The following is a 24,210-nucleotide window of genomic DNA, read 5'->3' on the forward strand; positions in this document are numbered from 1 at the left end:
CGGAATTCTAGTATGATTTTGTTCAAAATCCCAACAGAATACCGTTTGGAAGTCCAGAAAGATTTTTCTCGGAAGCTCAGAGTGATTAATTTCGTTCAGAAGTTCGAATGGATTCCGTTAGTAAACCCAGAAGGCCTGAAGGATTACATTCGGAAGTTCACATAAATCTGTACGAAAGGATATCTTTTGGACTTTCAAACGGAATCATTTTGGGCTTCCGAATGGATTTATTTTGGGCTTCTGAATTTAATATTTTTGGGCTTCCGAAAGGAATCAAAGAATCTTTTAGTTTGGAATTCTAAAAGAATTCTGTTTGAAGCCCAAAAAATCCCGCTCTGAGTTCCTAGATGACACCCTTCGGAAACCTTATAGAATTTTGTACGAAATCCCATTAAGATTGTGTCTGAAAACCCAAAATGGTTCAATGGGGAAGCCCAACAGATTCCTCCCAGAGGGAGGAGAGGTTTCGAACAATTTTAAGAACCTTCCCCGGCCCTAAAAACCCACACATACAAAATTTTACGCCGATCGGTTCAGCAGTTTTCGAGTCTAAAAGGGTCAGACAGACAGAAATTCATTTTTATTCATATAGATAATCCCCCCCTTGAACTTTCGGAGACCAGTAGAATAAAATTCTTATTAAATATTTATAACAGCCATTTCATTTGCTAGAAAACGTTTGTCATAATCTATAAACATAAAAATAAATTTCTGTCTGTCTGACCCTTATAGACTCGGAACTACTGAACCGCTCGGCGTGAAAATTTGTATGCAGAGGTTTTTAATCATGAATCAATTTTAGACGAAATGAAGCTCATCGGGTCCGCTAGTATTTAAATAATATTCTATTTTTAAGATTTTTAAATATTTTTTAAACATTTTCAAGACGTTAAAAATCTTTTGACATCAGAAAAGTCTTCTAAGTTTTCCCGGGTCCGCTTGTATTTAAATAATATTCCTTTTTAAGATTTTTTTTTAAATATTTCGGAACATTTTCAAGACGTTAAATTTTTTTTGAAATCAGGAAATTCATCTAAGTTTTCCCAAAATTGTCCCTTGGATTTTTTTTTCATATTTTCCACGGAAAGTTTTTTTTTGAATTACCAAGGAAATTGAAGAAATATTTCTATGGAAAATTCTACGGAAAATTGTTCAAAATGGGAAGGGTCGTTTGGCCGAAAGTCATTCGGCGGAAAACCGTTCGGTCAAATGTAACTTGACCGAATAATACGTTAAGCTTAAAGTCATCTGGAAGATGATAGCACGTTTGGTCGTTTGGCCGAAAGTCATCTAGCCTAACGGTTCATACCGCCAAAAATGTTATTTGCTGAATGGGTAACATGTTCTAAAATTTCGATCCGTGGCCCTTGCTGCCAAACAATCATTTCGGTCAAACGACATTTTAGGTCACATGATCTACTCGGTCAAAGAACCAGTTCTTCCGAACGATATTGTCCAAACCCTTTCTGGCTAGTGACCATGTTGGCCAAATTACCTATTCGGTCAAACGACTTTTTCGGTCAAATGACCAGTTGTCGATTTTGACCAAATGACATTTTCGCCAGATGGGTTTTTGCCTAATGGTCTAATGACATATTCGGCCAAACATTTTTCGGCCTTGTGGCCTTTGATCGAATGGTCGTTTGGCCGAAATGGTTGTTTGATAACAAGGGCCTCTTGGCCAAACGGTTAGACGGTTTTGACCTTCTAACCAACTCAGCATATCGCGTTTGTGGCGGTATGAATTGTCAAGTGACATTTTTGGACGAAATGACGAAATGGACATACGGCAGAAGATGTCGTTCGACCGAACAGGTCATTCGGCCAAAAAAAGTCGTTTGTCGCCGAAAAGGCTGTTTGGCCGAAATGTCCATTTCGTCCAAACGACCTTTTCAGCCAAACGACATTTCGGCCAAATGACCTGTGCGGACGAACGACTTTTTCTGTCGTGTGCCCATTTTGGCCAAAAGTCTAGGACGTGGTATTACCTTTTTTTACGAAATTAAATTGTAAATTAGGGACATTTATTATTTACTAATCAGTTGTCAAAATGACGTCGAATTAAGAGAAACTGGGTTATTACGATTTTGTACAACTATTGTATACACTTATAATCAGGATTTTTGACTTTCAGTCATATACAAATGTTGATAATAGCAAATCATTGCCCACGTTTTGATCCGGAAGTTCGGATCATCACCAGGGCTCGAAAATAATCAGCCCTGATGATGACCCAAACGTTGGGGTTTATACGACTGGAAGCCGAAAATCTGATTGTAAGTAATAAGTCAAGTCGAAATCCCTGAAAATATTGTATCAACCTTAATTGATGCTGAACGTCAATTCGACTTGAATTTCTGAGGTTTTGCTTAACGATTGCCTAATACTTTCTGATTGGGTGTAGCTCTGGTGAGTTTGGGCGGCTTGGACGTCATTCCTACATTCTGAAAAATTGAAAAAGTTTGTACTGAAAAAAAAAAAATATATCAGCTTTAACTTTGTTGGTGCTGTTGGTGCTTTCTTTCGACAAAATAACGAATACTGTCACCCGCTTGTTAGGTGTACCGACACTTTTCATCGAAATGTAATGTTTATCATAACTCTACAACTCTGTATACTTTTTGTACCACCCATTTATCTGAATAATCATGGTAATTCTTATATGTATGAACAATGTCACAGACGAATGCGAATATTATCTCATCATTCTTTGCGATTATTCTGAATGGCCACAAATCGCTTTAAACCGGAAAACGAATGACTATGCCACAATTGAAAAGTATGGAATTAAGGAAATACGCAAACAGATTTTTCTCTGTACCAAATGCGGTTGATCATATCTAATAGAAAGGTATTCATACCAAGTGTAATACAACTTCTTCTATCTAATTACCAGTCTCCAATGTGTAATTTCTCACTGGAAAATAATGCACTACAATATTTTGACAAACAGAGAAACAACAAAAAATGAAGTACAATTAAAAAATCATGAACTTTTATTGGAATCTTGAAACGGTTACTCAAATTATGCTTCTGGGTTCTTACGATCCAGTTAGTTAATATCCATATGCTTCTTCCACTTGGTTCATTATTTCTTCATTGGTTCTATCGTCGGCACATGGAAAATTCTGACTGACGTTGCAAAATGCAACGAAATCGAAGCGTATCAATCTGATTTTTTCCCGATAAATATGCGGAACACTCCACGGATTCCAGTATGATATCACAATCTAGCATTATAACAAAACAAATCAACTCTCACATACCCTCACGGTTGACCGGTTCTAACGTATGAATATTGGCAAATGTCTAGCTTGGATTTTTCTCCAGTAAATGGGACGCCGACACGAGCGAGCAAAACCTAGGTTTGTATTATTTCATTTTACCACTGATTTCTAGCCATAATACAGTTTTAGTTAGTAAGTTTCTGCTCCCCTAATGTTCTAGGAGTTGACTCGAATTTCTTTACAAATGTTAAAAGCAATTTCAATCTCTTCAATCAAAGAACTTCCCCTGAACTTCATTCACCATATTCCCAAAGCGTCTAATCATCCGTTTGTCTTTCGATTGTGTGCATTGTCGTTTGCTGCAGCCCGCTTGGATGGCATCAGCAAACCGCCACGCCGTCCACCGACGATAGAGGACTTCCTGCAGCTGGAAGGAGACGACGACCTGGACAATACCAGACCAGGCCAGTCCTCATCCGGAAAGAAGCGCGTTCGCTGGGCTGACATCGAGGAGCGCAAGACACAGAACAAGATGCGCCAGATGGGCTTCGTGGTTGGCGTCACCGACTGGTCCCGCATGATGGATCCGACTGGTGGGCGCAGGGCGCTCACCAAGACCAAGTACATTGAACGGGTACGTCGCCAGCAGTACTGAATAGGCCGCGGTACGCGTTTTCAATCGGAAGCGACCGCGCACTGGCTTCTGTAGGTGAGTAGAGACAGAGGATCATAACAGCATCGTTTGTGGGTTCCTTTCACTTGAAGGATTATTTTTGAACAACTAGCTAATGACTATTCTGATCCAAGTAAGACAAACTGAAAGCATTCACAAATTTGCATAAACTTTCTGGGTATAATATTTCCGATTTTAAAATTGAGCCACATTTATCTCTTGCCGGGATGAGTGTATAATAACTGAAAACATCAAATTTAGAGCATCATAAAAAACGCATTAAACTATTATCAATAATCTACCCAGTAAACAATAAACGATTCCGCAAGTCAACAAAATCCTAAACCTTCAACGACATACTTCATATAATAGGTATGTCCTAAAGGTTGGTGTGAGAAAGCGAGACAATTGAGTCAATGTTTTCTAATTGCCGAATGTAGGGAAATGAAACAATTTATGCTAATTATAACTAGTTCTATACATCCCTACGCAGCTACTTGTGATCCGAAAGCCTGACATACATCGTAGAATATGGTGTTTTAGTTTAAGATTGCACTTTGATAAATTTGCTTTTGAGTAATAATTTAGATCGTGTCTGAGTTTCCACAAAAGAATAATCCTGAATACAAACGTATTTTGTCATAGAATTTTGAAATTGCAGCATCAGGCATCAATTGTATTAATGATCAGTTTCTCTCTAAGTTTATAGCCAAACAAGTTTTTTTTTATTTACGGTAGATTTACCATCAGTTATTGCTCTAACACATTGTATGAATATCTGTTTAAATACTCATCAAATCTCCACATAATATGTTGATTAAGGTGGACCATTTTATACGAAAAATATCAAAATCATTTTTTCGTATACCCCCTAAAAGTAAAGTTTTTTGCTCGCAGAAGCTGCTGTAAAAGTTTCAGATAGATCCATCAAGTCCAAGTTGATGCTCAACGAGCGTGAAGTTTATATGGGAAAAATCGACTAAATATAGGAGAAAATGCATACTTTCCACTTTTTTATCTCTAGGTGGCGCTGTAGTCATTCAATCCCGCTCAATGGTGACATTTTTCTTTACATTGTTGCGAAGAGGCTCCCAAAAGCCGCGAGTGATTTTGTCAAAAAACACAAAAAGTTATACCTAGATGAAAAAAGATAAAAAAAAATAATTACTTCCCCGAGGTGAAACGCTCCATCCAACAAATTCGCATACAAAGTCGATCGGAGAAGGTAGTGAGCCCTAATATCGTTAATTTCAGTCAATTTCAGAACTAGTATCGAGCGAACGAAGTAAATCGAAGCAAATCGCTCCGATCGATTCTGCATGAAAAATGGCTGGATGGCGCGTTTTCCCCCAGCCGATAAACTAACATTTACTCTACGTTCTATAAGAGTGAAATCAGTAGTGATTCAGTTTCATTCTAAATTTTCGACCACTATTCTAGTTTGAATCTGGAGCAAAATAGAACAAACTCGCTGGTTTCTCCAGCAGTATTCCATTCATTTCTTTTTAAATGTTCAAATAAGTGAAATAATTATGTTGCTGCCAAGAAACGCACCGTAAGTGCAAAGTGGATTGATCCGTAGATAAAATGACGCATTCATACACTAAAATAATTGAAAAATGTTTGAATCTCGTGTTTCAAATCTGCAGAAAATAGAACTGTGCGTTATACCAGTTTTAAGTTTTTGACAGTTGACTGGTATGAAAAATGAATCTAGAATAGCTGCTGGGAAAATGAATGTTTCAGATTCATATTCAAACTGACAGCCCCGAACGATTTGAATCACTGCTGATTTTACTTTATCTTTAACTTTTTTATTTTTTTGATAAAATCACTCGCGGTTTTCGGGAGCTTCTTTGTAATAATGTAAAGAAAAAAAATTCACTATTTAGCGGGATTGAATGACTACAACGCCACCTAGAGATAAAAAAGTGGAATGGAAAGTATGCATTTTCTCCTATATTTAGTCGATTTTCCCCATATAAACTTCACGCTCGTTGAGCATCAACTTAGACTTGACGGATCTGGCTGAAATTTTTACAGTGGCTTCTGGGAGCATACAACTTTATATATACGTCTCAAAAAAATGATTTTGATTTTTTTATATAAGTGTGGTTCACTCTAATGTTGGCAGTTCAGTGCATGATCTCTCTTGTTTCGGACAGCAGAACGATCGCGCGGTCGGCCGAATTATTGTGTTCTGCATTGCGCGGCCGGTAATAAAAATAATCAGTTCAGTGCGTGATCTCTCATGTTTCGGACAGCAGAACGATCGCGTGGTCGGCCGAATTATTGTGTTCTGCATTGCGCGGCCGGTAATAAAAATAATCAGTTTAGTGCGTGATCTCTCATGTTTCGGACAGCAGAACGATCGCGTGGTCGGACGAAATATTGTGTTCTGCATTGCGCGGCCGGTAATAAAATTAATCAGTTCAGTGCGTGGTCTCTCTTGTTTCGAAGCGGGCTTGGTAGTCATGTGGCTACTGCTTCTGCCTCATACGCAGGAGGTCGTGGGTTCAATCCCAGGTCCGTTCCATTCTCCTACTTTGTATCTTTCTCTTTATTTCTCATGTTCTAGCAATCGCTAGAACTGGAAATGGACTTTCCATACCGTTTCCATTACTATTCCTATACCTTCAACTTGAGTATTCTAACAGTAATCTGCTAGAATTGGAAATGAACTTACACACTTACCTCATTTCACCGTATTCGGTAAATTTTACTGAATTCAATAGCAGAACTGTTCGGTAATTTATTTTACAGATTTTTTGTAATTTTTTCCATTGCTCAACTGTCAAAATCACGGAAAATCAGTTCAATTATTTACCGAACAGTTCTGCTGTTGAGATTTCGGTAAAATTTTACCGAATTCGGCGATTTATTTTAAGTGTGTATAGAGCTCGTTTCCTACATCCAATTAGAAATTTCATCAGTTACCTTCTCCTATCTATCACATTGGCAGCTCGTTAACCAAGACGGACCTCTGCCTCTCCAACCTAACCCAGAAATTCCAACAAATTCCGCATGAACTCGTGGCAAGTGCAGAGGTATATTCGGCTTGCAGTGGGCGAGTGATTGCATCATCATTTCCTCCCCCTTCCCTACATTCACTTGCAGGCGCCAGTATGACTTAACAAATGAGATCACCAGTACTTGTACATTGAAGATGTGTGCTAGTCCCAAGCAAACATCTGTTGGTTCCCTGTGCAAGAACATGCTTATCTGATCTTCCGGTCTATTGCATCTTATAGTGCATATACTCCTGTATATAAACCATTGTGATACATCACCTATGCTAAATGTGCACATATTACCTGGCAATCTAACTGCATTGATTGTGTGCCTTTTCAGAATTCCCAATGAGATTCCGTTGAAATATCATAAATGATGGTAATTGTTTATGGAAAGGGATAGAAAAGTGCAATGGTGTTTTCGTCGACCGAATTTTATGAAATTTGGCCACAATATTCTTTGATATGCAAAGAATGTTTAGGCCAAATTTGAGCATAATCAGTCATAAAAAAACCCCTCTCATATCTAGTCTAGTCTAGTCTAGTCTACACATACACAGCCAGTTCCTGGGAAGTGATAGATTCGACGACAACTATCACTTTTCTTGTCAATATTTATGTTTGAAGCACATCGTAAATGTAGTTCAAACATAAAAGCGGCCAGGCCTAAAATACCTGTGAGAATCAATCCTTAACTTGATTTTACAACTAAGCCATGGAACGGGGACATCTCGTACCAACCGCTCCGTTTTTTACATTATGAAATTTTGGTTGATGAATCGTTGGGAGTGAGTTTGCTAAGATGGTTAATGTTCACTCCTTAGATCCACAACGTCTTGGGATGGGACACAGTTTTTAGTATAGTGCCTAATGTGTTTCTTCTACAGTAAAAATGAACTAACCAGTTAGGGATTCAGATAGCGAATGAGCCCAGCTCATCACTCGTATATTTCAGATCATCTTTTCATGACGTTACAATTCGTTTCATGTCAATTGACAGCTGTTCGCACATATAATTAATAGTAAACAAATTCATGGTAGTAATTAGGCAATTCAATTAATAAGTTTACACTGAAAGTAAACCTTGTTCGAAAGCGTCCAACTAGACACTACAAGTTCTTCCCCCTTTCAAAATGAGATCTATCATTATAGTATTACATAACTAATCTTTGATTTCAAAATGAATCCAATGTCTTAATTAATTAATTGTAATAAACAAAGTTTGAGTCCGTTTTAGTTTGCTTGACGCGCTTCGAACGCCGCAAGGGCTGCTCCGGCTGCTACTGCTCTACGCGTTTACGTTTGATTCCTTGAGTGGGCGATCTCTCACCACAACCGTCGTTCTCCTCATCACCGGCAGTAACCGGCAGGCTGCTCGTTCGAGCCATGTTATCTTGGATACAGGGAACAGGAAGCGTGATGTTTGGCCGCTCCAGTGGACTCGGATCATTAAACAGTCTGACTTGCGTTCGATGAGCCGTGGTTCGCGCGCTTCCAATTTCCACCTGTAATATATGTCGAGAAACACGTTTTAGAAAGATAGCCTTTAACCATCTAGATGGGTTATGGGGATTGTGGTTTTTATACCAAACTATGTCGCCACTTGTCAGATTATCCAGAAGATCAATGGGATCCCCTCTAATACTGGTAGGCATGACAACATCATGAGAGAGGTCGGCTTGAGTAGCCAAGTTATATTTGAATTGCTTCTTAGGATTTATAAGATCTATTATAGTCTTAGGCTTGTATGAGAAAATCTTCTCTGATGGGAATTCCTCATCGTTCGTCAGACATGTATTGCGATAGTTGAATAAGAACAAATTAATTTGATCCTCCAGCTCATATTCCATGATTTTGGGATCAATTAAAAACTTTTTCAATACTTCTTTTGTTGTTCTTACCATCCGCTCCGCCTGACCATTGCTAGCAGGGTTGTATGGAGGGCTTTTAAGTACTTTTATACCCTGCTTTTCCAAGAACCCCACAAAGGAATAAGAGTTGAATGGAGGTCCTCCGTCCGAGACTAATAAATCGGGTAATCCAAATCTTGCAAAATACTCCACCAATTTTGTCAACACTTTAGCACAATCCGTACCTTTTTTCATCAATTCTATTTCTAACCATTTAGAGAAACTGTCAACAATAAGTAAAAATGTATACCCACTGAAATGAAAAAAATCTATGTGTATTCTACTGAAAGGTTTAGTGGAGGGAGTCCATTTGGATTCTATTTTTGGCTTAGGAACTACTGCCATTTCGTTACATACTTCGCAAATTTTTGAGAAGTTTTCTATTGCGTTATTTATACCGAACCAATACACAGCTCTCCTAGCCAACTGCTTCATCTTGACCATTCCGTTATGATTAACATGCAATAGTTTTAAAATGTCCTTCTGTAGCTTCTGTGGAATAACCACCCTGTCTTGATACAATAATAAGCAACCATCCACCATTTCCAAATCAGATTGATTGGAAAACACATTTAAAAACTTTTTATCCATACGTTCAGGCCAGCCTTTCTGCATAAAATGAAATTACCTCCAATAAGAAATTATCCTTGTTTGTCTCATTGGCAATCGCTTTAAAGTCCAGTGGGATTCCCTGGTGAAATTTATACTTCTTACATATTCAAGACCAAATTCACTTAGTATAGTTTGCTCTAAAGGAAAACGCGAACAGAAATCCGCGTTACCCATCTTATGCGAAGGCCTATAAATAATCTCAAAATCATATATAGACAACTCTATTATAAACCGTTGCAGTCTAGTAACTATGATCGAGTTTCTGCCCAATTTCCCAAATATACCCAATAGAGGCTTATGGTCTGTGAAAATCTTGAATTCCTGACCATACAGATATTTATGGAATTTTTTTATGGTGCACACCAGTGCAAGTGCCTCGAGATGTAAAATGGGGTATGATTTCTGTGCTGTGTTTAAAGAAAAAGAAGTGAAGCAAATTGGCCTTTCGACACCGTCTACAATGTGGGCAATCACCCCTCCTAATCCGTAGCTGGAAGCATCCGTTATAACTGCAATTGGTTTCTTGGGGTCATAGTACTCTAAAAAATTTGCACCTAGCAAAGAACGTTTGGCACTTTCAAAAGCTTCGGTGCAATTTTGATCCCATGTAAATTTAACATTTTTTTTCAAAAGGTTGTACAAATAATACAATTTTGTCGATAAATTTGGTATAAACTTATTGTAGTAATTGATCAATCCATAGAACGATTTTAGCTCAGTTACATTTTGGGGTATTTTTGCCTTTTGTATTGTAGCAACTTTATCAGGGCAGGGCGATAATCCTTTTCCACTTAGAACATGACCCAGATAGTCCAGTTGTGGAACAAAAAACTTACATTTGTCCAAGTTTACTTTAATATTAAAGTCATTTAGCCTTCCTAATACTAAAATCAGCTTTTCTTTACAATCATCAAAGTCCACTCCGGCAATCAAAGCATCATCCAAATAACAATACACATATTTCAGTCCTTCTAAAACCTGGTCCATCACCTGCTGAAATATAGAGGTGCTAGAAGAAGCCCCCTGTGGTAATATATTGTAAACAAATAATCCTTTTATTGTGTTTATAACCATAAACTTTCTGGACCTTTCCGTTAAGGACAGTTGGGTGTAGGCTCCTTCCAAATCCAAGGAACAAAAAATTTTACAGCCTGATAGACCGGCAAACAAATCCTGCACCGTTGGCAATGGATATGTGTGTGGAATAATTAATTTGTTTATTGATACCTTGCAATCTATGACAAGCCGAATGTCATTGTTTTTCTTAATTACGACGACCACAGGTGATGCCCATTCGCTGGTTTCAATTGGAGTTATTACTTCTTCCTTTCCAAACGATCCAAATAATTTAACACCTTATCGCGTAGACGATATGGCACATCATACGCTTTTTGAATATCGGCGTTTCACTTTTAAGAACTAGATCCGCTTCAAATTTGTTTATTGGTGAAGAAAAATCTTTTTAAAACTCCAGGAAATTTCTGCTTTAAATTTACCACAGCTGTGTCCACATCATTTTCAGTCAAATTATTTATCTTCAAGGAAGTGGAAAAAATTCTTCCAATTAGAAAAAATACATCAAGCCATGTTCGCCCTAGTAGTGGAATGAATTCATTCTCACAGTCAATAACCAACAATTGTAAATCAGCTAATTTCCTCTAAATTTCACCATAACATTTGCTTCTCCTTTTATACATAATTTATTACCGTTTACCACAATTAATTGTTTGTTGCTTTTGCTCAAAGGTTTATCAAAACGCGGTTGTATTGATTTTGCCAATGACGGACACGGATGAACCACAATCTACCTCCATTGTTAAATGCTTCCCTTCGACTAAAGTATTAACTAGACACGGATTATTAATCTTATTGATAGAGGAAACCATCATGCATTCCAATTCACCTGCGTCATAATCCTCGTCTTCACTGTCTGACTTGTCTGTCCTAAGGCGATTGAATAGTCCACTAATGGTCGCTTCATCTGTAGCTCCGTTGCCGCTATGTTCCGCTTGCCATGTATCCATAAATTTCACTGTATCCCTCTTAAGGTTTTTCAATTTGAAGCATTTGCGCTTTAAATGGCCTTTCAAACCGCAAAAATCACACACACGATCTTGATAAGCCCCTGATTTCCACTGTTATCTCTTTTCCAGTCAACTTGTTTGTTTCTATTGTATGGCCTAAAACCGAGCCTATCCTTTACTGATCCTCTGTCATTTAAAGCTCTAGCTAATTCAAAACTATCTGCAATTCTCTTGTAAGCGGTACCTTTTGCTCCACCATGTTTTAACGAAGCAATTTGTTCAAAACTATTCACTTTCATATGTCTTGCATTAGAACTCGCCATTTCCCAGGTTACTACTATTTTTTCTGCATTTGTTAAAGATAAATTTTCCTCGCTAAGCAAACGCTGCTGTAAAGCCTTATCTTTAACTCCGGCAATAATCCTGTCTAAAATGGCCTTTTGTTTGAAATTATCAAAGGAACAAAACTCCGCTTGCAGCTTAACTGAGAGGACAAAGTCCTCTACACAGTCTCATCAGGCTGTTGCACCCGTTGGTTAAATTTGAAACGTTGAATCATATCAGATTCGGTTTTATCGAATCGGCCTTTGAGTTTCGCTACCACTTCGTCATATGAAATGTCTCCATAATCCGTGTTAGGGAACAATAATTTTACTTCGCTGTAAACAGCGGGACCGCACAAGGTCGCAAAATAATCCTTTTATCCGCTTCCTGAATTTTATTTAATCTAAATACTGATCCTAATCTCTCAATCCATTCTGTAAAGGATGTTCCTTCCGATATGGCTCCATAATAGTGGTTAATGCAGCCGACGCCATCTTCACCAGCAACCGTAATAAGTAAAATAATAGCTTACCAATTTACCGGGATCACAATCCACACCAGCCAGTTAGCCTGCGGAATCGCCAAATCAGCGGAAGCAAAGATCACTAGCGATCGAACGAAAATGTGGTCAACTTCAATAGTCGTGTAAAATAAACTCCGTTCCACCGAAACCGTGCCAATTAGCAGTTGTTTTTCAATCCTGAATAATAAAATAAAAAGACAAACGTTAAAACAATGCAGGTATTGTTTGTTCAAACAATTTAAATCACACAAACTTAATTAATTCTTTTTAGGAACAATTACTAGCTTCTTGCGCCGTTTTTTCCATTCACTACCAACAAAAACCAACTTTTGAGCACAATAATGCTGTCAAAATGGCTACCGGCTTCGATACTCACTTCACCGGATAAGCAAAACCCTATGGCCGCTCTTATATGGTTCGACATGCACCGCTCCCGTGTCGATAAAGGCCTTGCTGCAGGTCTGGTCTCTTCCTGAGATTTGGTATTCTTCTTCAGTTCTGGTTATCAGTAACCCGGAATGGTCTTCAGCTCTCCAACAGGCAAATTTTTCACTAACACTTTACCGGATCTATTTCCTAGCAAACTTTCCAAACTTTTTTTTTGTTTCACCTTGTCGCCAGTTAATGTGTTTCTTCTACAGTAAAAATGAACTAACCAGTTGGGGATTCAGATAGCGAATGAGCCCAGCTCATCACTCGTATATTTCAGATCATCTTTTCATGACGTTACAATTCGTTTCATGTCAATTGACAGCTGTTCGCACATATAATTAATAGTAAACAAATTCATGGTAGTAATTAGGCAATTCAATTAATAAGTTTACACTGAAAGTAAACCTTGTTCGAAAGCGTCCAACTAGACACTACAGTGCCCTGATCTGATACACTGATAAACAGAAGCATTCGTATGGATTTATACAGATTTCAATAAAAACATGACGCTTACTTATGTCCATCAGTGTACATATAGGCCTAGGTTCAAGCGCCATTACTCGCCCTCTGAAACAAGAGAAAAAGAACCAAAACGATAAAAAGCAAGCAAAATATATCATAAGAGGAAACAAATACCTATACTAAATTTACTTACAACAGCTCCGTATTTTCCGGAAACGGAAACGTCTTATACAACTTATTTGAAACGCGATATCCGGAAACATATGTTTGGTAAAATATATGTGGTCATCAAAAAACAATTATTCGCACACTCAGTCTTGTAAACATAAAAATCCAATGTAATAATGTATACAAATAAACATAAATATGGGACTACCCGTTTTTCTACTCACTAAGTCTGTCAAGCCTTAAGGACATAGTTGGAAGAGTACCACGATGACAGTCAAAATGGCACCGGACCTTCAACGGATCAACCTCACACCTCCCGCACCCCTCTCCCACCAGCATTCGAATGCATCGAACAGCATCGAACAAAAGTTTAATATTCAAATTACTAACCTGTTCACAGCATATTTATTCACTTCCCGTGATAATGAACGTGTTTATCCAAAGAGTCCTATGTATTTCGGCTCAATTAATATCATAAATTAGCAGTTTCGTGCCAATTTATTAGCCGTTCGCGATTTGGTGGGTTTATCACTGCACTTCACTTCTTCTCAAAGGGCACTGAAAATATCAAGTTTTTACTCACTTCTCCGCACATGAACACCCCGAAATGTTGATGGGCAAATTAAACATCAATTTTCGAAATCAGTCACTTGTTTAAACCGAAAACTTAATATAAACTGCTTTTTTTGCCCGAAAAAAACGATTAAAAACTGATCGCGGAGCGAATGTAAACAACGGCACCGGCAGCAGCAAACTAATAAACAGGGTGGTTCAAAAAATAATTTTGCTCCACCACGCTCAGTCGATTATGATTTATAATTTGGGTGTTATCCGATGGTTTGGGCTGTTTCAGGTTTGTATGACAGTTGATATGGCGAGGTTGAATTTAACATTATTCTGATTCTGGCACTCCGTCATTGGGCGATGGCGAGGGGGGAGACCATATGACTGGATGAAATATTCAAGAGCTTCAGCTCCATAGACAGCCCATATAGAATGGTCGTTCCAATAGTTGGGAGTCGGTTTTAAGCGAGGTTGCGAATCTTTAGCATGATCATTAGCACATAACATATAGGCATCTTTGCCATGGAATATGTTCCTCCGATGATTTTGAAACACTAGCAAACCTAGTGGTGGAAGTCAAGCTTTACTTAACAACGCACATAAGACAGAGCAGCATCGCATGCTTTGTTGTCTCTTTCTTTCGCCTTGGATATACGGGAGTGCCGTTCGACTATCATTGATACACAAAGAGCCTACTTTGAAACTTGTTGATTGGTCTATGATGCCTATCTGTTTTGTGTCATTATGCTTCTCAGAAGGCATAAGTGAAACGTGCAATTCAACAAAATACCCAGAATGTGTCTGTGATATCTATCGCACCAGGGGCAGATACTTCTAGTCTAGTCTAGTCTACACAATCGCGCAAGGGGCAAATGCTTCGTACAAAAAGTGTGACGTGGGGGTGAGTGGGGTATAAAATGCTATTATGCTATTGCGTTACGTAATCAATGGATCTTTCCTGCGGTGCAGTTTTCGTTCAGTGAAGTCTCAGGAATGTTGCTTTCAGCTATGTGGGTTCTTTTTTCGCCAGCGTTTGGAGGGGAGGCACTGTAGCCAGTGTAATAAAAGGTTTAGTTTCCCATACTAGTTTTCATACAAACTTGAACCGGATTGCGCTCAACCAGTTTTTGTTCAAATCGGTTTTTGGAGGACACTCGGAGCATGGGACGGGATCGTGTGAGCGTGGTGGTGCTGGGTCGTTTTTTGAACCACCCTACTAATATTCTTTGTTTTTTTTTTATAAATACGATACCAATACTGCTACAGTATATGACCGTTTTTATTGTACCAATACTTTCAAAGCTTTGTTTTGGTACTCAACCCACCTTCACCTTAATAAATGGAATGTAAACGGTCTCGTTGCTAAGTAACTAGTAGCGTGTACTTAGGCTTAGATAAAAACACCACCAAAACATACTGCACTAGCATATAAACAAATTAAAATGTGAAATCAATAGAAAATGGAAAGTATTTCTGAACCTATCTTCTTCTATATAATAAAAATGAAATGGTCTGTGTTCGTATCCGCTTAACTCAAAAACGGCTGGATGGATTTTCTTCATTCCTTCAGCGGATATGTTCGTTACGGCTTCCGACGGGTTTTTATCTTGGTTTTTATGATATTCCCCTATGCAAAATTACGACTAAAGTCAAGTAAATGGCAAAACATTAAAATTGAGAATCGTATAGAAACTTCGCATGGGCAGTGCAGAACGCGCATTTTTGCTTACTATGAAGGACAACGTCTGCCGGGTCTACTAGTATGCAATAATTCTCTCAATCGACATTTGGCCACGCACATTTTTTTTCCGTAGTGATCTCCAGGATGAATTCCGAGGAAAAGAAGTGATCTCAACGTCAATATCTAGAACCATGGATGCCATACGCCATCCCATTCATCTTAAGAGGCGTATTGCGCAATTACTCAACAACGGCGCTACGGTTTCTCATAGGCACTCTTGTATCGGACTTTTAGATCATGTCTCCTCATTGGACACATCTATTCGTCACTTACCTGGCTTTTGCAACCTTTCGATCTGTGAACAATGTTCTCGGCTGTCCAGTTCGGTATACTGCTAACTGAATCCGCCACGACCATCGACCGTTTGAAATCAGACTTGCCAATTCCATCAACCTCCAAATACAGCACTCCTCTGAACGACCCTCCAAAACCAAATCCACGGAACAGTCCAGTCTCACTACTGACCGAATTAGTACTGCCAAATCCTTCCGCCATCTTTAACAATGCTCAGCATAAACTTGTCTTATGGTCCTGCGGTTTTCCTCAACTTTTCTTCATTTTCATTTTCAGACAGTTCAACAATTTGAATTTAAATTAAATTTAGACCACGAAAAAGTGTTAAAATAAAAAAATATAAAAAAAAACCTCTCATATTGAATTCAAAACTGCGTGAACATCTATCATGTCTATTAATACAGCCGTTTCTCTTTCTACAAACAACTATACTCTAATAAATAGGTTCCATAGCAGTCGCTAGAGCCGGAAGCGGACAACAAGCTGCTCCACACTCTTCTCCTCTATCTTCTATTCTCTCACAAGTATAATATCCTTAAACTGACTGCTTCAGACCCCTTATGGGTCTGAAGCAAAGGACGGGAGCTCGAGCCTACCAGTCATTGGATGGAAAGGTCCGTTGTGATATAGGGTCTATCACAAGCCTCGGGTAACCTGGAATAAGTTTTCCACGAGTCGAGTTCACATTGATTTCATGAGTTCTATATAGTAATCGTCACGTTGAAAATTTAAGCCAGCAGTGTAAACGTATTGCCTAGTGTCATCCCGAATAAAAAATATTATAGAAAAACAATACAATATATTGTAACATCACTATAAAACACAATAAATTTACAATAAATTTAAATGTAGATGAAATAATAGAAATACATTAGAATGTATTGTTATGAACCATTCATTAAATTGTAATTTAGGTTTTCGCATTAGAACGTACGGGTTGTTAAGTATCGTAACTATACAAAATTTGAGATTTTTTCATACACTATTTTTTGCCAAACAATAGAGTGTATCGTAAATATATTGTTGAAATATGCGAAGAAAACCATTTAAATTACATTAGGTTGAATTGTATTTTTATAGTAAAACAATACGATATTGGATTTCTTAATTATGACGGCTTTACCGGTCAAAAATGAAGTTTAAAAAAAAATAATGCATATTTGCGGCAATAGGATAAATATTGTTATATTGCTAATATGCAATTTGAATAAAATTTTCAGAAGCTATCAACGATTAAAATTTATGCACTAACAAGTTCTAAAACCAATTGGAAGTATTGTTACATTTGAGAACAATGTTGATGTATTATATCCATGATGTTGATACAATATGGACAACTATCGAGAAACAATATATCCTATTGTATACCGTAGAGCATATGATAATTCAATTGTATACACTGTTGAGCCTATGGTACACTTTTATCCGGGATACAACATAGATTGGCCACGGCCTGGTGATGCGTTGAGTATAACAAGAATAACAAGAATATTTTTTCACGCTGTTATTATAGGAAAGACCCAAAATAGATGGCTAAATCTGACAAATCTGTAGTATGCGGAGGATTTTTAGTGTTCCATAAGAGTCAGAGCTTAGGGTGGCGATCTTGCTCCACTTTCCCTTATAGCATTATCCTTGACCTATAAGGTGAGCATGATTTGTCACATCCGATTTGAAAGCTATTGTAGACACTGACCTTAAAATATATATATATATATGTTGACTCGAAAACAAAATAGGAACATCCACCTGGCGATGGTGATGTCTCGAAATGGTCGATTAAAATAGAGTGTACAAAAAAAGAACCAAACCAGTATTGACTCTAATCTTTTACTATCATAATATTCAATATCGGGCCGTCGCCCCTCTAAATGGTGGAAAGATTGAATACCTCCATAAATTCAATAGCGAAATCCTCTAGGATCTCATTCTGGAATTCTTTCCGCAATAACTTCAGAATATCCTTCAAGAATTCCTCTAGAAATTTCTTTAGGAATTTCTCCAGGACCAGAACAAGGACCAAGTATTTCCCCGGAAATTCTTCCAGGTATTTTCCCGGGAATTCCTTCAGGTTCCTTCCTCCAGGAATTTCTCCGGGAATTTTTCTGCGGAGTTGTCCTAGAATTCTTTCTGGACTTCACTCGGAATTTACTCCAGAATTTCATTCGGAAATTAATTTGAGAGTTCCTCCAAGACGTCTTCCAAGAGTTCTTCCAGGAATTTCTTCAGAACAAACATCCGGGAATTCATCCGGTAATTTCTTCAGCAATTATCTGGGAATATTTTCAGGATTTCATCTAGGAATTTCTGCATTAATTCCTCCTGGTATTTTTCCGGGAATTCCTTCCGATATTTCTCCAGAAATTCCTTCATGAACTTTTCCAAGAATTATTTCAGGACTTCCTTGTGAGAATTCCTCCGGAAGTGCTTGTGGGAGTTCCTCCGGGAGCTACTCCAGGAGTTTTTCCAAGAGTTCCTCCAGAAATTCCACTCCATGTATTATACCGGCTGTTCCTCTGAAAATTCCTCCGGGAGTTCCATCAGTAGTTCCTCCGGGAATTCATTCAGGCTTTATTCAGGAATTCATTTAGGCTTTCTTTGGGAATTTATCTACAAATTCCTCCAGAAGTTCCTCGGAGCATTTCTCTGGGAGTTCCTCCGGGAGGTCCTTTAAGAATTCTTCCAGGAGTTCCTCCGGGAAGTCCTTTAAGAATTCTTCCAGGAGTTTCTCCTAGAATTCCTACGGAAGTTCATTTGGGAGTTCATCCAGGAGTTCTTCCAGGATTTCCTCCGGAAATTCTTCCTGTAGTTCCTCCGAAAATTCCTCTGATAATTTCTCCGGGTATTCCTCCAGAAATTCCACCGGGAGTTCCTCCGGAAATTACTCCGGGAGTTCCTTCTTAGAGACCCGGAGGAACTGCCGGTGAAACTCCCGGAGGAATGCTCATAGAAACTGCCGGTGGATCTCCCGGAGGAGTTCCCGTATGAACTGCCGGAGGAACTCCCGGAGGAATTTCAGGAGGAACTCCTAGAAGAATTCCTAGAGGACCTCCCGGAGCAACTCCCAGAGAAACTATCGGAAGAACTTCGGGAAGAATATCCAGCTAAATTTCTGAAGAAAGCCTAAATCATTTCCTAAAAACCTGAATGATTTCTTGGAAGAGCTGCTGGTATGGATATGAATTGCCGGTGGAATTCCCGGAGGAACTTTCGGAGGAATTCTCGAAGGAACTTCAGGAGGAATTTCTGAAGAAATTCCCGGAAGAATTTTCAAAGGAACCCTCGGAGGAACTACCAGAAGAATTCTCGAAAAAAACTTGGAGAATTCATCTTATGGACAAATCTCGTCTAGCTGAAACCTTTCTAGGAATATGTAGCTGGACCATCATCATCATCAGAGGACCTCCCGAAGAATTCCATGAGGAGCTCCCAGAGAAATTCTAGGAGGAGCTTTTGGAGGAATTCGTAGATAAATTCCTAAAGAAAGCCTGAATGAATTCCCGGAGGAAATTCTAGAGAAATTCCCGTAAGAATTTTCAGAGGAACTCCCGTAGGAACTACCGGAATAATTCTCAGAGGAAATCATGGAGGAATTCTTGTAGGAACTGGAAGAATTCCCGAAACTCCCAGAGGAATTTTCAGAGAAACTCCTGGAAATCTTGAAGTTTCCACCGGAACTTTTTCAGGAATTCTTTGGGAGTTAATCTAGGAATTCCATTGAAAATTCCATTGTTGATTTCATTTTCGGTATAATTTCTGTATAAATTTTCGGTGGAATTCCTGGAGAAATTCTTTGAAATTTTCACAAGAAATTATTCTTAACTTTCAGGGAGAATTTTATGGAATTTACACAAGACATTCGAAGATTTTTCGCGAAATTCTCAGGAATGTTTATTGGCAATTCTGCGGAACTCCGCGGTCCAATTTTTCAGGAATTTTTATGAGAAACAGCACGAAAGAATTATCTCAAGAATTCCCTGCAGAGCTTATAAAGGAGTTCGTGGAGAATTTCTTGTAGTTAATAATGGTGGAATTCTCGGATCAATTCCTGTCGAAATTGACGGTGGAATTCCTGAAGACATTGCCGAAGAAGTTACTGGAGAATCTTCATCCTAAAGAATCCCTGATGGAATGCCTGGAGCAATTGTCGAATGAATTTCTGGAGAAAGCTTGCATATTATTGTTTCTGCCTATTTTATAATAAATATTATTTCAGAAAGGATTTGTTTAGACATTCAGATGTATGGTTCTAGTTTTCTAAAACTTATGGAAGAATGCAGGATTTTTATAATAATTATTATAGCCGATTTTATATTCTTTCTGAATACTAAGTTCGTTTATAATGTTCTCACTTTATTTAAAAATATCTGATGAGCAATAAATCATGCATTTTCAAATCCATTATTGTTGTTAAATATACGCACAACGCGAAAGTTGCATTGTGGACGTGAATGCGTCACGTTTATTTGCGTTGCGTTTTACCATAAAACGCTGATGCGACGCGCAACGCGCTATTGTGGTCCAGCCTTTACTGTTGGTTGTGGATATGGTTTCAAAGTTTTTGGAACTTAGAAGGAAAAACTACCAAGCACTAATATTCATGTGTTTTTTATAAAACTACGAAGACCTTAAAAATTTGCCCCCCTCCCTATTCGAAATCCTGGCTACGCCCATGGATAAATCCTCTGGAACTTCTTACGTATAAAGATGTAAACCGTGACATCATTTTTGTGTGAGTTATTATGAACATCTATCTATCTTTCTTTTGTATATACTTATATAAGTTGGCATTTGTACGACTGCGCATCACTCAATAATAGACAGCCCAATATTTGCTAATTTATATTCGTTTTCTTCTTCTATTTGCAAGGAAAAATGTTATGATGAAACTGGAATACTTTGAAAATTAAAACTCAATCATTTCGATAAAATGGTTTTGTATATGAATTTCAAATCCCTTATCATCTGTAAATATACAGGGGTTAGACAGAAAGGTTGAGATAGGCAAAATTTTGTTGAAATTCGAATCATCATGTCTTTGCGTAGAAAAATCCGATTTTGATAAAACCGGGACCATCGGACGCGGAAACTCTTCTAGTATATTGTCACTATGCAAAACCTCAGATTGGCACTTGGCCACCGGAGATGTTCTGGATTTTCCGAGGATATGTTTAAAGTGCATTTTTTTGTACTGCTTGTCATGTTATGTGACGTTAACTTTCATCATGTTTTATGTTTTTTTCCATAAACTAGAACTAATATGCCGGCCAATGCTGGCTGTAGATCGAGAATCCATAGAAACTAAGCAGAGATATGGCCATTTCAGTAAAAACGGTTCCGGGAACATGATGATATGATAACAGATCGGAATAATTCAAATATGGGTATCTATCTTCATGGCTTTGCGAGACGATGATTACAGAAACATTCCCAGGGTGATAGTATCCACTGCCACCTTTATAGCAGGTTTCAGGGGCCATGCAAATATGGGTGTCAAAATTCATCTTTTCCCTAGACGATAAATATAAAATCTATATTCAAGATACATCTTGAGGGCCGTCAGACTCACTGGCCAATTTGTAACAGATTCCGGGTGTTCTGCGAAAGTGACATTTGTTCAGGGTGTTTGGCCAATCCCGTACCATTTTCATAGAAATGGCCATATCTCTGTGTATACGTGACGGATTTTCGATCTGCAGCCAGCATTGATCAGCATATTAGTTCTAGTTTCTGGGGAAAGCATAGAACATGGTGGGAGTAAACGTCACATAAAATGACAAGCAGAAGAAAAAATACATTTTTAACATAGCCTCGGAAAACACGGAATACATTTGGTGGCCAAGATCCAATCTGAGGGGACATAGGGACAGTATACTAGAAGAGTTTCCGCGTCCGATGGTCTCAATTTTATTAAAATTGGATTATTCTACGCAAAGTTATGCTGATTCGAACCTCGACAAAAGTTTGTCTATCTTAAGCTTTTGTATAACCCCTGTTTAACACGAAGTTGGTATTATCATTCGATCATGGAAAAACCGATTTGTGCAATTTTTTATTTTTTACTCAATTTTTGAGAGAAGTTCGCCGGGTCAGCTAGTTCATGTATATTAATCATGCGCCAACATAAATTTGTGGATAACAACAGTAGAGCACATATGTGACGATAAGTCGAATCAAGCATCCGACAGAGATTCAATTTGCAAAAGAGAGCTAACCGCGTTGGAGGTTGGTACTCGGATTGTGATGGATTGAAGTGGTCTTGATGTGTAGGGGTTATCATGACTATCTAAAGAGAAGTAGGTTGAGCGTTCGAGTCCCTCCAAGATATGTGGATTCTTTTTCGCAAATGTATGTATGAATTTTTCAATTTCGGAAACATGTGCTGTGCATATGCGCACCAAAATTATTTGACAAAAAAATTCACAAATTTGTGATAAATGGTAATGGTACGGTACACATTTTGTGGTAAGGACTTTTCCAGCATTCTTATGAAGAACAGGAAGAAAAGTATCTATAACAAACTGGTGGGCAACGAAGGAAGTTGTTCGTTATGCATTTGCTGAATCTGTTAACATCTGATAAGTGGCCGTCTTTTAGAGCAAGCAGAAGCCTTGTGCCCATCAGACTATATTTCCGGTTTATCAAATGTACAAAGATCGCGTTCAAGAGATTCTACATGTGGTATGTATGCGGTTGCTCTATTGCTGCTCTTTACAGGCATTCCAACAAGGTAAGCACACACAAGTTCACATTTAATAGGAACATTCATTTATTATATTTTGAATTTAATGCATATCTCTTTAAATATAGAACGCTTCGATCATTTTGAATATACTTGTTTAGTTAATAAATTTATTCTTTTTTCTCTTCATTTTTGCCTTTCCCGTGTAACAATGTTATACCGAAAAGCTATTAGTTTTACTCCAAAAGCGAACTCAGATCGACGAGCTCAAGAAAGGCACATTTACATAAAATTTATTATTTTGTTTGTACATCGCAGCTGACTTTATTACAGACAGTCTTCCTCCATAATACCACTGCCGGACAGTGAGGGTTAGGTTGAAAATATACACATAAAATTTATTATTTTGCTTACTTCCACATTTTGTTTACATTCACCAAATGTTGCAGGTCTTTTTCAAGATAATTTATATTTTAAGATTTCTCTTTGTGCCGTCTCGAGGTTTTTGCTCAACACGTTGCTCAACTATTTCGCATATTTAATCTTTAGAATTTTATTTTTTTAAGTAGTATGTATTTCAATTTTTCAACTTTCATTTTCAATGATAAATTTATACTTTCTAAGTTTTATAAGACATTACAGCATCAATCATGCTCAGTATAAGAGTTCAATTTGAATAATCGTTTCTGGGGAGAATAACCACGGAAAATTGAGCTGGATAATAACGATTGAAAAATTGGCTACAATGGTGTTCCCTTCCTGTGTTTGCTAATTTGAATGACTTACAAGGTAATACATTATTTACAACAAGATTTTTCGGTTCTTTAAGGTGAATTACGACAGAGTCAAAAAATGGCTGCCACAATGCCCTAACCTCGTGTTTTTCTCGCACAAATGTAAATAAATAGGTGATTAGCATATTTGAAACATTTTTTTCGTGTATGCTTCAAGTAAGCAAAGGTGGAAAACTGCTTAATTTTTGCCTTTGGAGTTATGTGCCCCTGAAATTAATATGAAGTTTTTTAATTGATTTCCACCGCGATCCACCCTAAGAACTCTCTTACGTCGTAAACTTTTTTTTCATATATTTTTTTGAATGGAACTATAAAATATCACAACACACTTACATATTTAAATCATGATCATTCGATTGATAAGTCTACTATGTTGAACTAAGATTTGATATTACATAAAAGCAATGTTTTTCAAGACTGTATTTCGTATACTTGTTCTCTTATTTCACCATATATTTTATATTCATATTTTTCATATGGGGGAACTGTTCCGTTTTCCATCTCACTGAACCTCGCACTGAACATATATACATCCCATCGCGAAACAAAGAAATACGGCACCAATGCTGAAAAAATCACAAAAATAATTCTTGCCAATTTCCTTGTTTTTGGGATGAATCTCGGAGCTATGAGATGAAGTCCAGGAGCAGTAACCCTATATGTTTACTATAGCCAACATGTTATCATTGAATAAACTCATATATTTATTTGTACTCGTTTGTTATTTGTTCATTAAAATTACCATATACAAATTTTCCACAGATATACA

The 24,210-nt window shown here is 37.8% G+C and overlaps 1 protein-coding gene and 1 long non-coding RNA gene across 4 annotated transcripts in view; one reads left to right on the forward strand and one right to left on the reverse strand.

Moving 5' to 3' along the window:
* Positions 1 to 24,210, forward strand: part of LOC134221296 (YLP motif-containing protein 1-like) — a 66,574-nt gene that overhangs the window by 19,992 nt on the left and 22,372 nt on the right. The window contains exons 7-8 of one of the 3 annotated variants that reach the window (XR_009982307.1): positions 3,314 to 3,365; positions 3,593 to 3,936. Coding sequence is in view for 2 of the 3 variants with exons in the window: in XM_062700500.1 (XP_062556484.1) it covers positions 3,314 to 3,365; positions 3,593 to 3,882 (342 nt within the window). In the remaining variant the exon portion in view is untranslated. Of the gene's footprint in view, positions 1 to 3,313; positions 3,366 to 3,592; positions 4,383 to 24,210 lie in introns of those variants that run through there. The other 2 variants (XM_062700500.1, XM_062700501.1) reach the window with 2 other exon arrangements.
* Positions 8,264 to 13,548, reverse strand: LOC134224027 (uncharacterized). Its single transcript, XR_009982811.1, has 3 exons — positions 12,681 to 13,548; positions 12,314 to 12,481; positions 8,264 to 8,416 (listed from the first exon to the last, which is right to left on the reverse strand). It is a non-coding gene; the product is annotated as an uncharacterized LOC134224027 (long non-coding RNA).

Source organism: Armigeres subalbatus, chromosome 3 (genome assembly GCF_024139115.2).
Source record: "Armigeres subalbatus isolate Guangzhou_Male chromosome 3, GZ_Asu_2, whole genome shotgun sequence".
Taxonomy (NCBI): Eukaryota; Metazoa; Arthropoda; class Insecta; order Diptera; family Culicidae; genus Armigeres; species Armigeres subalbatus.